Source organism: Balaenoptera musculus, chromosome 2, assembly GCF_009873245.2.
Source record: "Balaenoptera musculus isolate JJ_BM4_2016_0621 chromosome 2, mBalMus1.pri.v3, whole genome shotgun sequence".
Taxonomy (NCBI): domain Eukaryota; kingdom Metazoa; phylum Chordata; class Mammalia; order Artiodactyla; family Balaenopteridae; genus Balaenoptera; species Balaenoptera musculus.
The window spans coordinates 149534719-149549677 of NC_045786.1; the positions used below are offsets into that span (position 1 = coordinate 149534719).

The 14959-nt window shown below is 38.0% G+C and overlaps 1 protein-coding gene across 10 annotated transcripts in view; it reads left to right on the top strand.

Annotated features, from left to right (window-relative positions):
• GPATCH2L (G-patch domain containing 2 like) overlaps positions 1-14959 on the top strand; it is a 64596-nt gene that overhangs the window by 40477 nt on the left and 9160 nt on the right. For 6 of the 10 annotated variants that reach the window (XR_005018634.1, XR_005018635.1, XR_005018632.1 and 3 more), the window contains exon 9: positions 4246-4340. Coding sequence is in view for 5 of the 10 variants with exons in the window: in XM_036842092.1 (XP_036697987.1) it covers positions 4246-4340 (95 nt within the window). In the remaining 5 variants the exon portion in view is untranslated. Of the gene's footprint in view, positions 1-4245; positions 4353-14959 lie in introns of those variants that run through there. The other 4 variants (XR_005018633.1, XM_036842093.1, XM_036842090.1 and 1 more) reach the window with 2 other exon arrangements.

The following is a 14959-nucleotide window of genomic DNA, read 5'->3' on the forward strand; positions in this document are numbered from 1 at the left end:
AAATTATGCAAGAAATGTAAATATGGTCCCTATTCTCAAGGAGATTAGCCTCATTTGGGAAAAAAGATATGTATACACCAGATAAATAATGATTCATGGTAGATAAGGCCTAGGATGTTCAAGGAAAGCTTTGTATAAATGTGAGGCTCAGCTTGGTCCTTAGTCAGGGGTAGGATCTATCTAGGTTGAGAGGAAGGAGGAAATAGGGAACTAAAATAGCATGCCAGCGTCCTAGCTATGGCAATCAGAAGAAAAAGAAATGAAAGAAATCCAAATTGGAAAAGAAGAAGTAAAACCGTCACTGTTTGCAGATGACATGATACTATACATAGAAAATCCTAAAGATGCTACCAGAAAACTACTAGAGCTCATCAGTGAGTTCTGTAAAGTTGCAGGATACAAAATTAATACACAGAAATCTCTTTCATTTCTGTACACTAACAACAAAAGATCAGAAAGAGAAATTAAGGAAACAATCCCTTTTACCATTGCATCAAAAAGAATAAAATACCAGGAGTAAACCTACCTAAGGAGGCAGAAGACCTGTACTCAGAAAACTATAAGACTCTGATGAAAGAAATCGAAGAGGAGACAAACAGATGGAAAAATATATTCTTGGATTGGAAGAGTCAATATTGTCAAAATGACTGTACTAGCCAAGGCAGTCTGCAGATTCAGTGCAATCCCCATCAAATTACCAATGGCATTTTTCACAGAACTAGAACAAAAAAGTCTTAAAATTTGTATGGAGACACAAAAGACCCCGAATAGCCAAAGCAATCTTGAGAAAGAAAAACAGAGCTGGAGGAATCAGGCTCCCTGACTTCAGACTATACTACAAAGCTACAGTCATCAAAACAGTATTGGTGGGCTTCCCTGGTGGCGCAGTGGTTGAGAGTCTGCCTGCTAATGCAGGGGACACGGGTTCGAGCCCTGGTCTGGGAGGATCCCACATGCCGCGGAGCGGCTGGGCCCGTGAGCCACAGCTGCTGAGCCTGTGCCCCGCAACGGGAGGGGCCGCGGTGGTGAAAGGCCCGCGCACCGCGATGAAGAGCGGTCCCCGCACCGCGATGAAGAGTGGCCCCCGCTTGCCGCAACTGGAGAAAGCCCTCGCACGAACCGAAGACCCAGCACAGCCAAAAATAAATAAATAAATAAAAATAAAAGTAGCTATAAAATTTAAAAAAACAAAACAAAACAAAACAAAAAAAAAACAGTATTGGTACTGGCACAAAAACAGAAATACAGATCAATGGAACAGGATAGAAAGTCTAGAGATAAATCCATGCATCTATAGTCAATTAATCTACGACAAAAGGAGGCAAGAATATACAATGGAGAAAAGACAGTCTCTTCCATAAGTTGTGCTGGGAACACTGGGCAGCTACTTGTAAAAGAATGAAATTAGAACATTCTCTAACACCATACACAAAAATAAACTCAAAGTGGATTAAAGACCTAAATGTAAGACCAGATACTATAAAATTCTTAGAGGAAAACATAGGCAGAACACTCTTTGACATAAATTGCAGCAATATCTTTTTGGATCCACCTCCTAGAGTAATGAAAATAAAAACAAACAAATGGGACCTGATTAAACTTAAAAGCTTTTGCACAGCAAAGGAAACCATAAACAAAACAAAAAGACAACCCACAGAATGGGAGAAAATATTTGCAAACGAGTCTACTGACAAGGGATCAATCTCTAAAATATACAAACAGCTCATGCAGGTCAATATCAAAAAAAAAAAAAATAAACAACCCAGTCAAAAAGTGGGCAGAAGATCTAAAAAGACATTTCTCCAAAGAAGACGTACAGATGGCCACAAAGCACATGAAAAGATGCTCAACATCACTAATCATTAGAGAAATGCAAATCAAAACTACAATGAGGTACCACCTCACACCAGTCAGAATGGCCATCATTAAAAAGTCTACAAATAAGAAATGCTGGAGAGGCTGTGAAGAAAAGGGAACCCTCCTGCATTGTTGGTGGGAATGTAAGTTGGTGCATCCACTGTAGAAAAGAGTGTGGAGGTTCCTCAGAAAACTAAAAATAGAATTACCATATGATCCAGCAGTCCACTCCTGGGCATATATCCAGAGAAAATGAGTCTGTCATACAGAGTGAAGTAAGTCGGAAAGAGAAAAACAAATACCATATGCTAACACATATATATGGAATCTAAAAAAAAAAAGAAAGAAAAGGCTCTGAAGAACCTAGGGGCAGGACAGGAATAAAGACGCAGACATAGAGAATGGACTTGAGGACATGGGGAGGGGGAAGGATAAGCTGGGACAAAGTGAGAGAGTGGCATGGATATATATACACTACCAAGTGTAAAGTGGATAGCTGGTGGGAAGCAGCCACATAGCACAGGGAGATCAACTTGGTGCTTTGTGACCACCTAGCGGGTGGGATAGGCAGGGTGAGAGGGAGACGCAAGAGGGAGGAGATATTGGGATGCATGTCTATGTATAGCTCATTCACTTTGTTATAAAGCAGAAACTAACACACCATTGTAGAGCAATTATACTGCAATAAAGATGTTAAAAAAAAGGTACATGCACTCCAATGTTCATTGCAGCACTATTTACAATAGCCAAGACATAGAAGCAACCTAAATGTCCATTGACAGAAGAATGGATAAAGAAGATATGGTACGTATATACAGTGGAATATTACTCAGCCATAAAAAAGAATGAAATAATGCCATTTACAGCAACATGGATGGACCTAGAGATTATCATACTAAGTGAAGTAAGTCAGACAAAGACAAATACCATATGATACCACTTTTATGTGGAATCTAAAAAACTATACAGGGCTTCCTTGGTGGCGCAGTGGTTGGGGGTCTGCCTGCCAATGCGGGGGACGCGAGTTCGGGCCCTGGTCTGGGAGGATCCACATGCCGCGGAGCAGCCGCGACTGCTGAGCCTGCGCTCTGGAACCCACATGACACAACTGCTGAAGCACGGGCACCTGGAGCCCATGCTCCGCAACAGGAGAGGCCGCCACAATGGGGGGCCCGCGCACTGCAGCGAAGAGTAGCCCCCACTCAACGCAGCTGGGGAAGGCCCGCGCGCAGTGGCAAAGACCCAACACAGCTGAAAATAAATAAATTAATTTTTAAAAATAAATAAATAAAAAACTGTACAAATGAACTTATTTACAAAACAGAAACACGTAGAAAGCAAATTTATGGTTACCGAATGGGAAAGGTTGTGGGAGAGATAAATTAGGAGTTTGGGATTAACATATATACACTACTATATATAAAATAGATAATGAACAGGGACCTACTGTATAGCACAGGGAACTCTACTCAATATTCTGTAATAACCTGTATAGGGAAAGAATCTGAAAAAGAATGGATATATGTATATGTTTAACTGAATCACTTTGCTGTACACCTGAAACTAACACAATATCGTAAATCAACTATACTCCAATATAAAAATAAAAATTTTTAAACAAATAGCTTACCAGCTATTTCAGTGTTAAGTCCATTGCCTTTCAGAGAATCTTTTGCTTTTCTAGCTTTGAAGCTCTCACTTTTTTTTTTTTTTTGGCCGCGACGCATGGCATGTGAGATCTTTGTTCCCTGACCAGGGATCAAACGCACACCCCCTGCAGTGGAAGTGCAGAGTCTTAACCACTGGACCGCCAGGGAAGTCCCTTTTTTTTTTTTTTTTTTTAAACTGAATATTCAGTTGAGGGAACATATTATTGCCACATAATATTTTTAAAAATCACAGAAACTAAACTTACTTATTTTGTGATATAGACACTATTAAAAATCCAGATTTATAGTGATAGAAGGGTTAAACTTCCTATTAAAATTCTGTGCAAATATCTGTGTTCATGTAGCGTTAAACTTTTCAATATATTACCAGTTGGGAATAGGTATTTCATTAGTGAGTTTAGAACAATTTCGGTTATAGTTTTTATGAAAAATAATTGTACAAAAAATAACATGTAATGAAACACATATTTATTGAAATTAATCATGAATGTTTGCTGTTCTGAATTCAGATAAGTTTACAGTGGGTGTATGTAGTGTATAAAGAATAAGTTATGATTAATTCTGAATAATCTTGTACTGACACTTGATGGCAAAGGATGATGCCCATTTTGTTAGTATATGTCTGTAGTGGGTCAGAGGTTTCATCTGGGCTGAACATATTCTCTTACAATAAGAATTACAAAGTTAAAACAATATTTTTTCTTTCTCATATCTGCAGACAGGCAAACATACACCTGGGACCGCCATGTTCACGTGACATCAAGAGGAAACGGAAACCTGTGGCTACAGCATCTCTGTCCAGCCCAAGTGCCAGTAATTATATATGTAGTTATCCTTTATTGACCACCTACTGTGTGTCAGGCACTAAATTATATGTTTTATATACCTTTTCATCTCTGACCCTGAAGTCTGTGCTTTTTCACTGTGTCTTACAGCTTTCTTGAGTTTGAGTCCCTATATTCCACTATCAACAGTCTTTAGTCATCTGTACTTTTGCTCTAGCACAGACAGGAAATTAGGTGTGTGGTAATGAAAATCCTGGTAGAGTTGCAGTTTAGTCAATAGTGAAGGAGCCATATGGGTTGATTTACTTTCATGTTTGGTATACAGCACAATACATTATCACTGTTTTAATGTCTAGTAGAGTGCTAATATTTTACCATTCAAGAAATTTCTAATTAAGTTTTTAAGTTAAAACCTAAGGTTTTCTAGGCAAAACTGGTTCATAGAAACCAAAATAATGGTTATCTTCAGTGGGAGGTAGTGACCAGAGGAGGACATAAAAATGTCTTCTGGGATGCTGGAAATGCTTTATATCAAGAACTTGGTGGAGATTACATGAGTATATACACATGTAAAGATTCACTGAGCTGCACATTTACATACATACAGGTATGTTATCCTTCAATGAAAAAAGGCAGATAATTACATATTTATATCAGCAAGAATACTGGATGTCTATAGATATTTTTCTTTGAAGTTAAGAGAAGATAATTAAAGGTAATTAGTAATCACAGGAAATAATACTTTGTGTATTTCAATACATTTTGGGGTGAATTGCTCTGGTTAAAAAGGGTATATCTGCTTGTAGGACCTATCAGAAATACCTATGGTTATTTTCTTGATGATGGTGAATTCACTCTGAGGGAATTGAGCATATCATAAATTATTTTATTTTCTTCAGAAAATACTATATATTATATAGATCAGAGCAATTGATACCTGAGTAAAGAGTAGACCTCAGACAGATAGGAACTCTTATTTCTCTAACTTTACTTAGTAAGTTTCAGCATACTCTGAAATTGACCTGTTTGAGCTTCTGTTTGGAATGGCTGCTTGACAGTGGTTCATACTGAACATTCTTAATCATGGGTCTGATGACTGTAGTAAGTTTTTCTTAGTGATTTTCGCATGGCCATGCTTTGAGCTGAACATTTTACATGAATTATTTCACTTAACCTTTGCAACAACTTTATAAGGCAGACGCTGTTTTTATTCCCAGTTTACACATGGGAAAATTAAGGCTTAGAGAGGTTAAGTCACTCGCTGAGGTTATATGGCTGATAAATTGTAGAGCCAAGATCAGACCAATTTCCCTATGACTCTTGAGCTGCCCTCTTAAACACTGCAGGTGTTTGGTCTTGCATACGACAGAATTGGTTCCAAACCATGACTCCATGTCAAAACCCAGATCCTCATCCAGTCTATGGAATTGGAAGCAATAAAACACAGTCTCCCCTCTTTATCTTTTTGTTCTTTTTTCCCCCTTAATATCTAGCTCTATTTTTAGCTTTTAGTTGTTTATAAGAGAAGAGCTGTTGAGAAGAGTTTACAATCCTTATTCCATATTCAAATCAGGAAATGTACTGGGAGGTATTAAACAAGACTTGAGCATTCTGCATTTCCCCTACTGAGCCCAACTCCTCTCACTTGTTGACTCAGGCCTGCTTCACTGAACATTTTTTTTTTTCTGTCCACAACCTGAGTGCCCCATGGAGGTGAAGGACATAGCCTGAGCCTGCGCCATCAGTCAGTAGAACAAATGGGCTTGCTCTGCCTAACATCGGGCCATCTCGGATTCCACCTCTTTTATAGAAATGAGTGATGAAGAGAGGTGCGTTCCGCTTTGCCGCTGTATTAATACACATCAGGGGCCAGCTCCTGGCATTAAATCATGCTCCGGCATACATCTGTTATCAGACTCTTCACCAGTGTGATGAACAAGACTGCAGATAGAGGCTTCCTTGTGTCATTCTTTATAGGATTTTCCTAAAAGAATAAATAGCTCAGATCTCTGCCAACACTCTCTCCTGTCACTGTGATGAATTCAGCTTCTTTCTTAAACATGCAGCCACAAATCTTTTCCCTTTTCCCCTCCCCCACTAGTGGAAAGTTTTAAGTTGAAATTGACTGCATTTAAAGATATTAATAAGGCTAGAAAGGTGAAGAGCAAAAGGGAATAACATACCTTCCTGTCTTTTTGTACTAATATTAACAAAGGCCAGGGAAAAGGACCTTTTCATAGGATCGTTAGGTAGATCCATCTTGAAAGTGTAGCACCTCTATTTTCTTCATTTTATTTCCACTCCCCTTCCCTCTATGGCTTTATAACATGCAGGTGCCTGGTGTACAGATCCACCCCTGCATCCTAGTGAGTAACTGTGTTAACCTGCTTTTAAGGTCGATACACCAGAACAGGGAATGCCCAGCAATGTCTCCCTCATGCCGAAGTGAACCAGCTGTCATATATGTTCTTAAAGATTGTAACTGGAAAAGAAAAAAGGGTTATTTTCTCTAAAACTTGAGAGACTTAAGTAGTTATAGGAAGCATAAGGAACTCAGATGAAAACAAGACTTCTTTTCCTTGAGATGATTTTCTTCATTAGAATGGCAAATCAGAGCTTTGGGTGAGCAAATCCCATTCCTTCAAAAAGTAAACACATGGCTTTAGCTGAAGGAGAATTGGGATAATAAGATATTCTGTTAAGAGCCCTGACTTTTTTTTTTTTTTTTTTGGCGGGATCTTAGTTCCCTGACCAGGGATTGAATCCGTGCCCTCTGCAGTGGAGTGCTAACCACTGGACCGGCAGGGAATTCCCACGAGCCCTGACTGTTTTGGCCATCACAAGAGCCATTTCTGACCTTCTTCACCCTGGGATAGGATATGTGTCCTTAGAAGGGTACCCAACAGTTAACCTGTTAATTAGTTACGTAAGATTTCAAATACCAGGCCAGCAGTGCTAGCAAAGCATTCACAAGGGCAGGAATTTTTACCTGTCTTGCTCACTGCTGTACCCCACGGCATGTAAAGAATAATGCTCCACACATAGAACAGTCTCTAGATATTTGTTGTATGAATAAATGAATAGAATCTTCAAGATGAAACAGAGTTATTCTCAGTATTATTCTAATCCTGTGATTGGATTCAGTAGTTCCATTTCAGTTTGGTCCTTGTCTCAGGAGTCATAGGGCAGATTCTTATTGCCTACTGTGCCTTTTAATTAAGTTTAAATGTTTTCTAAAGTTAAAAATGTTTTTTAAAATAAATATTGAATGGCCACAAAAGAACATTTATAGAAGATATATAAGATATAAAGAAAACCAATACAGCAAGTATCCATATACCCACCATCCACTTTAAGAAAAGGAACATCACCTTTAAATTTTTCTTCCCACTCTCCTCAGAGGTAACCATTATCCTGATATATATTTTTGGTTAATCATTTGTCATTCTTTGTTTTTTTCGAATAGTTTTGACAGACATATGTATCTCTAAGCAGTATATTGTCTAGTTTTGCATGTTTTTGAACCTTGTGTAAATGGAATGTTATATTTTATAAGTTACAAGTTTCACCCATTTATGTTCTTGAGATTCATTCAGGTCTTATCCTACCAGAATCCATTCATTTTCTTACTGCCATATGTATGGTATTCCATTTTATCAGTTGACAAATATAATACAATTAACCGTTCTTGATGAACATTTCAATCGTATTCTTATGCTGTTTTACACTATTGTGAAAAGTACTGCACCATTCTTTGGGAGAACATATGCAAAAGTTTCTCTTGGCCATTTCACAGTTCTTAGGATAGCTATATCAAAAAAAAAATAAAGTTGTTGTTTGAAGGATGCGGAGAAATTGGAAACCTTGTGAATTGCTGGTGGGAATGTAAAATAGTGCAGCCACTGTGGAAGAAGATACTGTAGTTCCTCAAAAATTTAAACATAAAACTACCATGTGATCCAGAAATTCAATTCTGCTTCTGGATATATACCCAAAAGAATTGAAAGCAAAGATTCAAATAGATATTTGTACACCCATGTTCATAGCAGCATTATTGACAGTAGCCAAAAAGTAGAAACAACCCAAATGTTCATCACTGGATGAATGGATAAATAAAATGTGGTATATACATTCAGTAGGTTATTATTCAATCTGAAAGCCTTCATTGTAAGAATGAAATTATGAACGTTACAACATGGATGAAGGCAACATGTTAAGTGAAATAAGCCAAACACAAAAGCATGAATACTGTATGATTCCACTTATAAGAGGTACCTAAACAATCCAATTTATAGAAACAGAAAGTAGAATGGTGGTTGCCAGGGGCTGGGGGAGGAAGAGAATGCAGAGTTATCGTTTAATGGGTAGACAGTTTCCATTTGGGATGATGAAAAAGTTCTGGACATGGATGGTTGGTAATGGTTGTGCGACAGTGTGAATATACTAAATGCTACTGAACAGTATGCTTAGAAATTATTAGAATGGTACATTTTATGTATATTTTACCATAATAAAAAATATGTAGCAAAACAAAGTTCTTCTAGGACAGAGTTTTTTTGTTTTGTTTTTTGTTTTTTTAACCTCTTTAGTGGAGTATAATTGCTTTACAATGGTGTGTTAGTTTCTGCTGTATCACAAAGTGAATCAGCTATACATATACATATATCCACATATCCCCTCCCTCTTGCGTCTCCCTCCCACCCTCCCTATCCCACCCCTCTAGGTGGTCACAAAGCACCGAGCTGATCTCCCTGTGCTATGCAGCTGCTTCCCACTAGCTATCTATTTTACGTTTGGTGGTGTATATGTGTCCATGCCACTCTGTCACTTCGTCCCAGCTTCCCCTTCCCCCTCTCCATGTCCTCAAGTCCATTCTCTACGTCTGCATCTTTGTTCCTGTCCTGGTTCTTCAGAACCTTTTTTTTTTTAGATTCCATATATATGTGTTAGTATACGGTATTTGTTTTTCTCTTTCTGACTTAGAGTCTGCAGACTCTAGGTCCATCCACCTCGCTACAAATAACTCAATTTCGTTTCTTTTTATGGCTGAGTAATATTCCATTGTATATATGTGCCACATCTTCTTTATCCATTCATCTGTCGATGGACACTTAGGTTGGGTTGCTTCCATGTCCTGGCTATTGTAAATAGTGCTGCAACGAACATTGTGGTACATGACTCTTTTTTCTCTGGGTATATGCCCAGTAGTGGGATTGCTGGGTCGTATGGTAGTTCTATTTTTAGTTTTTTAAGGAACCTCTATACTGTTCTCCATAGTGGCTGTATCAATTTACATTCCCACCAACAGTGAAAGAGGGTTCCCTTTTCTCAGCACCCTCTCCAACATTTATTGTTTGTAGACTTTTTGATGATGGCCATTCTGACTGGTGTGAGGTGATACCTCATTGTAGTTTTGATTTACATTTCTCTAATGATTAGTGATGTTGAGCATCCTTTCATGTGTTTGTTGGCAATCTGTATATGTTCTTTGGAGAAATGTCTGTTTCGGTCTACTGCCCATTTTTGGATTGTTTGTTTGTTTTTTTTGATATTGAGCTGCATGAGCTGCTTGTATATTTAGGAGATTAATCCTTTGTCAGTTGCTTCATTTGCAAATATCTTCTCCCATTCCGAGGGTTGTCTTTTTGTCTTGTTTATGGTTTCCTTTGCTGTGCAAAGGCTTTTAAGTTTCATTAGGTCCCATTTGTTTATTTTTGTTTTTATTTCCTTTACTGTAGGAGGTGGGTCAAGAAGGATCTTGCTGTGATATATGTCATAGTGTTCTGCCTATGTTTTCCTCTAAGAGTTTTATAGTGTCTGGCCTTACATTTAGGTCTTTAATCCATTTTGAGTTTACCTTTGTGTATGGTGTTAGGAAGTGTTCTAATTTCATTCTTTTACATGTAGTTGTCCAGTTTTCCCAACACCACTTATTGAAGAGGCTGTCTTTTCTCCATTGTATATTTTTGCCTCCTTTGTCAAAGATAAGGTTACCCTATGTGTGTGGGTTTATCTCTGAGCTTTCTATCCTGTCCCATTGATATGTATTTCTGTTTTTGTGCCAGTACCATACTGTCTTGATTACTGTAGCTTTGTAATATAGTCTGAAGTCAGGGAGCCTGATTCCTCCAGCTCCATTTTTCTTTCTCAAGATTGTTTTGGCTGTTAGGGGTCTTTTGTGTTTCCATACAAACTGTAAAATATCTTGTTCTAGCTCTGTGAAAAATGCTGTTGGTAATTTGATAGAGATTGCATTGAATCTGTAGATTGCTTTGGGTAGTGTAGTCATTTTCACAATGTTGATTCATCCAATCCAAGAACATGGTATATCTCACCATCTGTTTGTATCATCTTTAATTTCTTTCATCAGTGTCTTACAGTTTTCTGCATACAGGTCTTTTGCCTCCTTAGGTAGGTTTATTCCTAGGTATTTTATTCTTTTTGTTGCAATGGTAAATGGAAGTGTTTTCTTAATTTCTCTTTCAGATTTTTCATAATTAGTGTACAGGAATGCCAGAGATTTCTGTGCATTAATTTTGTATCCTGCTACTTTACCAAATTCATTGATTAGCTCTAGTAGTTTTCTGGTAGCATCTTTAGTATTCTCATGTATTATCATGTCATCTGCAAACAGTGACAGTTTTACTTTTTCTTTCCCGATTTGGATTCCTTTTATTTCTTTTTCTTCTCTGATTGCTATGGCTAAAACTTCCAAAACTATGTTGAATAATAGTGGTGAGAGTGGGCACCCTTGTCTTGTTTCTGATCTTAGTGGAAATGGTTTCAGTTTTTCACCATTGAAAATGATGTTGGCTGTGGGTTTGTCATATATGCCCTTTATTATGTTGAGGTAAGTTCCCTCTATGCCTGCTTTCTGGAGAGTTTTTATCATAAATCGGTGTTGAATTTTGTCAAAAGCTTTTTCTGCATCTATTGAGATGATCATATAGTTTTTATCCTTCAGTTTGTTAATATGGTCTATCACATTGATTGATTTGCGTATATTGAAGAATCCTTGCATTCCTGGGATAAACCCCACTTGATCATGGTGTATGATCCTTTTAATGTGTTGTTGGATTCTGTTTGCTATTATTTTGTTGAGGATGTTTGCATCTATGTTCATCAGTGTTATCGGCCTGTAGTTTTCTTTTTTTGTGACATCCTTGTCTGGTTTTGGTATCAGGGTGATGGTGGCCTCATAGAATGAGTTTGGGAGTGTTCCTCCCTCTGCTATGTTTTGGAAGAGTTTGAGAAGGATAGGTGTTAGCTCTTCTCTAAATGTTTGATAGAATTCGCCTGTGAAGCCATCTGATCCTGGGCTTTTGTTTGTTGGAAGGTTTTTAATCACAGTTTCAATTTCAGTGCTTGTGATTGGTCTGTTCTAATTTCCTGTTTCTTCCTGGTTCAGTCTTGGAAGGTTGTGCATTTCTAAGAATTTGTCCATTTCTTCCAGGTTGTCCATTTTATTGGCATAGAGTTGCTTGTAGTAATCTCTCATGATCCTTTGTATTTCTGCAGTGTCAGTTGTTACTTCTCCTTTTTCATTTCTAATTCTATTGATTTGAGTCTCCTCCCTTTTTTTCTTGATGAGTCTGGCTAATGGTTTATCAATTTTGTTTATCTTCTCGAAGAACCAGCTTTTAGTTTTATTGATCTTGCTATCGTTTCCTTCATTTCCTTTTCATTTATTTCTGATACGATCTTTATGATTTCTTTCCTTCTGCCAACTTTGGGGGTCTTTTTGTTCTTCTTTCTCTAATTGCTTTAGGTGTAAGGTTAGGTTGTTTATTTGAGATGTTTCTTGTTTCTTGAGGTAGGATTGTATTGCTATCAACTTCCCTCTTAGAACTGCTTTTGCTGCATCCCATAGGTTTTGGGTCGTCGTGTTTCCACTGTCATTTGTTTCTAGGTTTTTTTGATTTCCTCTTTGATTTCTTCAGTGATCTCTTGGTTATTTAGTAGCATATTGTTTAGCCTCCATGTGTTTGCATTTTTTACAGTTTCTTTCCTGTAATTGATATCTAGTCTCATAGCATTGTGGTTGGAAAAGATACTTGATATGATTTCAGTTTTCTTAAATTTACCAAGGCTTGATTTGTGACCCAAGATATGATCTATCCTGGAGAATGTTCCATGCGCACTTGAGAAGAAAGTGTATTCTGTTTTTGGATGGAATGTCCTATAAATATCAATTAAGTCCATCTTGTTTAATGTGTCATTTAAAGCTTGTGTTTAATTATTTATTTTCATTTTGGATGATCTGCCCATTGGTGAAAGTGGGGTGTTAAAGTCCCCTACTGTGGTTGTGTTACTGTTGATTTCCCCTTTTATGGCTGTTAGCATTTGCCTTGTGTTTGAGGTGCTCCTATGTTGGGTGCATAAATATTTACAATTGTTATATCTTCTTCTTGGATTGATTCCTTGATCATCATGTAGTGTCCTTCTTTGTCTCTTGTAATAGTCTTTATTTTAAACTCTATTTTGTCTGATATGAAAATTGCTACTCCAGCTTTCTTTTGATTTCCATTTGCATGTAATATCTTTTTCCATCCTCTCATTTTCAGTCTGTATGTGTCCCTAGGTCTGAAGTGGGTCTCTTGTAGACAGCATATATATGGGTCTTGTTTTTGTATCCATTCAGCAAGTCTTTGTCTTTTAGTTGGAGTGTTTAATCCATTTACATTTAAGGTAATTATCGATATGTATGTTCCTGTTACCATTTTCTGAATTGTTTTGGGTTTGTTATTGTAGGTCTTTTCATTCTCTTGTGTTTCCTGCCTAGAGAAGTTCCTTTAGCATTTGTTGTAAAGCTGGTTTCGTGGTGCTGAATTCTCTTAGCTTTTGCTTGTCTGTAAAGGTTTTAATTTCTCCATCGAATCTGAATGAGATCCTTTCTGGGTAGAGTAATCTTGGTTGTAGGTTTTTCCCTTTCATCACTTTAAATATGTCCTGCCACACCCTTCTGCCTTGCAGAGTTTCTGCTGAACGATCAGCTGTTAACTTTATGGGGATTCCCTTGTATGTTATTTGTTGCTTTTCCCTTGCTGCTTTTAATATTTTTTCTTTGTATTTAATTTTTGATAGTTTGATTAATATGTGTCTTGGCATGTTTCTTCTTGGATTTATCCTGTATGGGACTGTCTGAACTTCCTGGACTTGATTGACTATTTTCTTTCCCATATTAGGGAAGTTTTCAACTATAATCTTTTCAAGTATTTTCTCAGTCCCTTTCTTTTTCTCTTCTTCTGGGACCCCCTATAATTCAAATGTTGGTGTGTTTAATGTTGTCCCAGAGGTCTCTGAGACTGTCCTCAATTCTTTTCATTCTTTTTTTCTTTATTCTCCTCTGTGGTAGTTATTTCCACTGTTTCATCTTCCAGGTCTCTTATCCGTTCTTTGGCCTCAGTTATTCTGCTATTGATTCCTTCTAGAGAATTTTTAATTTCATTTATTGTGTTGTTCATCATTGTTTGTTTGCTCTTTAGTTCTTCTAGATCCTTGTTAAACGTTTCTTTTATTTTCTCCATTCTATTTCCAAGATTTTCGATCATCTTTACTGTCATTACTCTGAATTCTTTTTGAGGTAGACTGCCTATTTCCTCTTCATTTGTTTGGTCTGGTGGGTTTTTACCTTGCTCCTTCATCTGCTGTGTATTTCTCTGTCTTCTCATTTTGCTTAACTTACTGTGTTTGGGGTCTCATTTTCACAGGCTGCAGGTTCTTAGTTCCCATTGCTCTTGGTGTCTGCCCCCAGGGGGTAACGTTGGTTCCGTGGGATGTGTAGGCTTCCTGTTGGAGGGGACTGGTGCCTGTGTTCTGATGGATGAGGCTGGATCTTGTCTTTCTGGTGGGCAAGACCATGTCCAGTGGTGTGTTTTGGGGTGTTTGTGACCTTATTATGATTTTAGGCAGCCTCTCTGCTAATGAGTGAGGTTGTGTTCCTGTCTTGCTAGTTGTTTGGCATGGGGTATCCAGCACTGGAGCTTGCTGGTCGTTGAGTGGAGCTGGTTCTTAGAGTTGAGACGGAGATCTCTGGGAGAGCTCTCGCCGATTGATATTACAAGGGGCCGGGAGGTCTGTGGTGGACCAATGTCCTGAACTCAGCTCTCCCACCTCAGAGGCTCAGGCCTGACACCCGGCTGGAGCACCAAGACCCAGTTCTTGGAGAAGGGGCCCTTGCAGTTTCTAAGGAGCAAGGTTTCTTTGTAACTGCTGTGTCCATGAGATCACATAGAAAGTTCTCATTTACTGAAGGAAATGTATCCAGAGAAGCAGATGGCATAATTTCCATACTGTAATTCCTCTTCTTTGGGTAGGACTCCTCAAAAAGGTAACAGGCCAAGAATCTAGGACAGAGTTTTTTCACCATGGTTGATGACCATCTAGTAATGCTAGGTATAGTTTTATGGAATTTATTTTCACTTAAATAGGAGTGGATGAGCACGTATATGTGAGAAATAGAGAGAGAGAGAGAGATTTGGGTGGTGATGTCAGATGTATTTCTTGCTGCTATGGTTGAGGTTCCAAAATGTTTGAAAGCCACTACCCTCTAAAAACTCTTGTATATGTGCCATGGAGTTAATAGCTTTCAAGGTTTTGTTTTTTTCTTTCTGAAATTCATGTTTGAATGTTGGGTATACCTGTAAA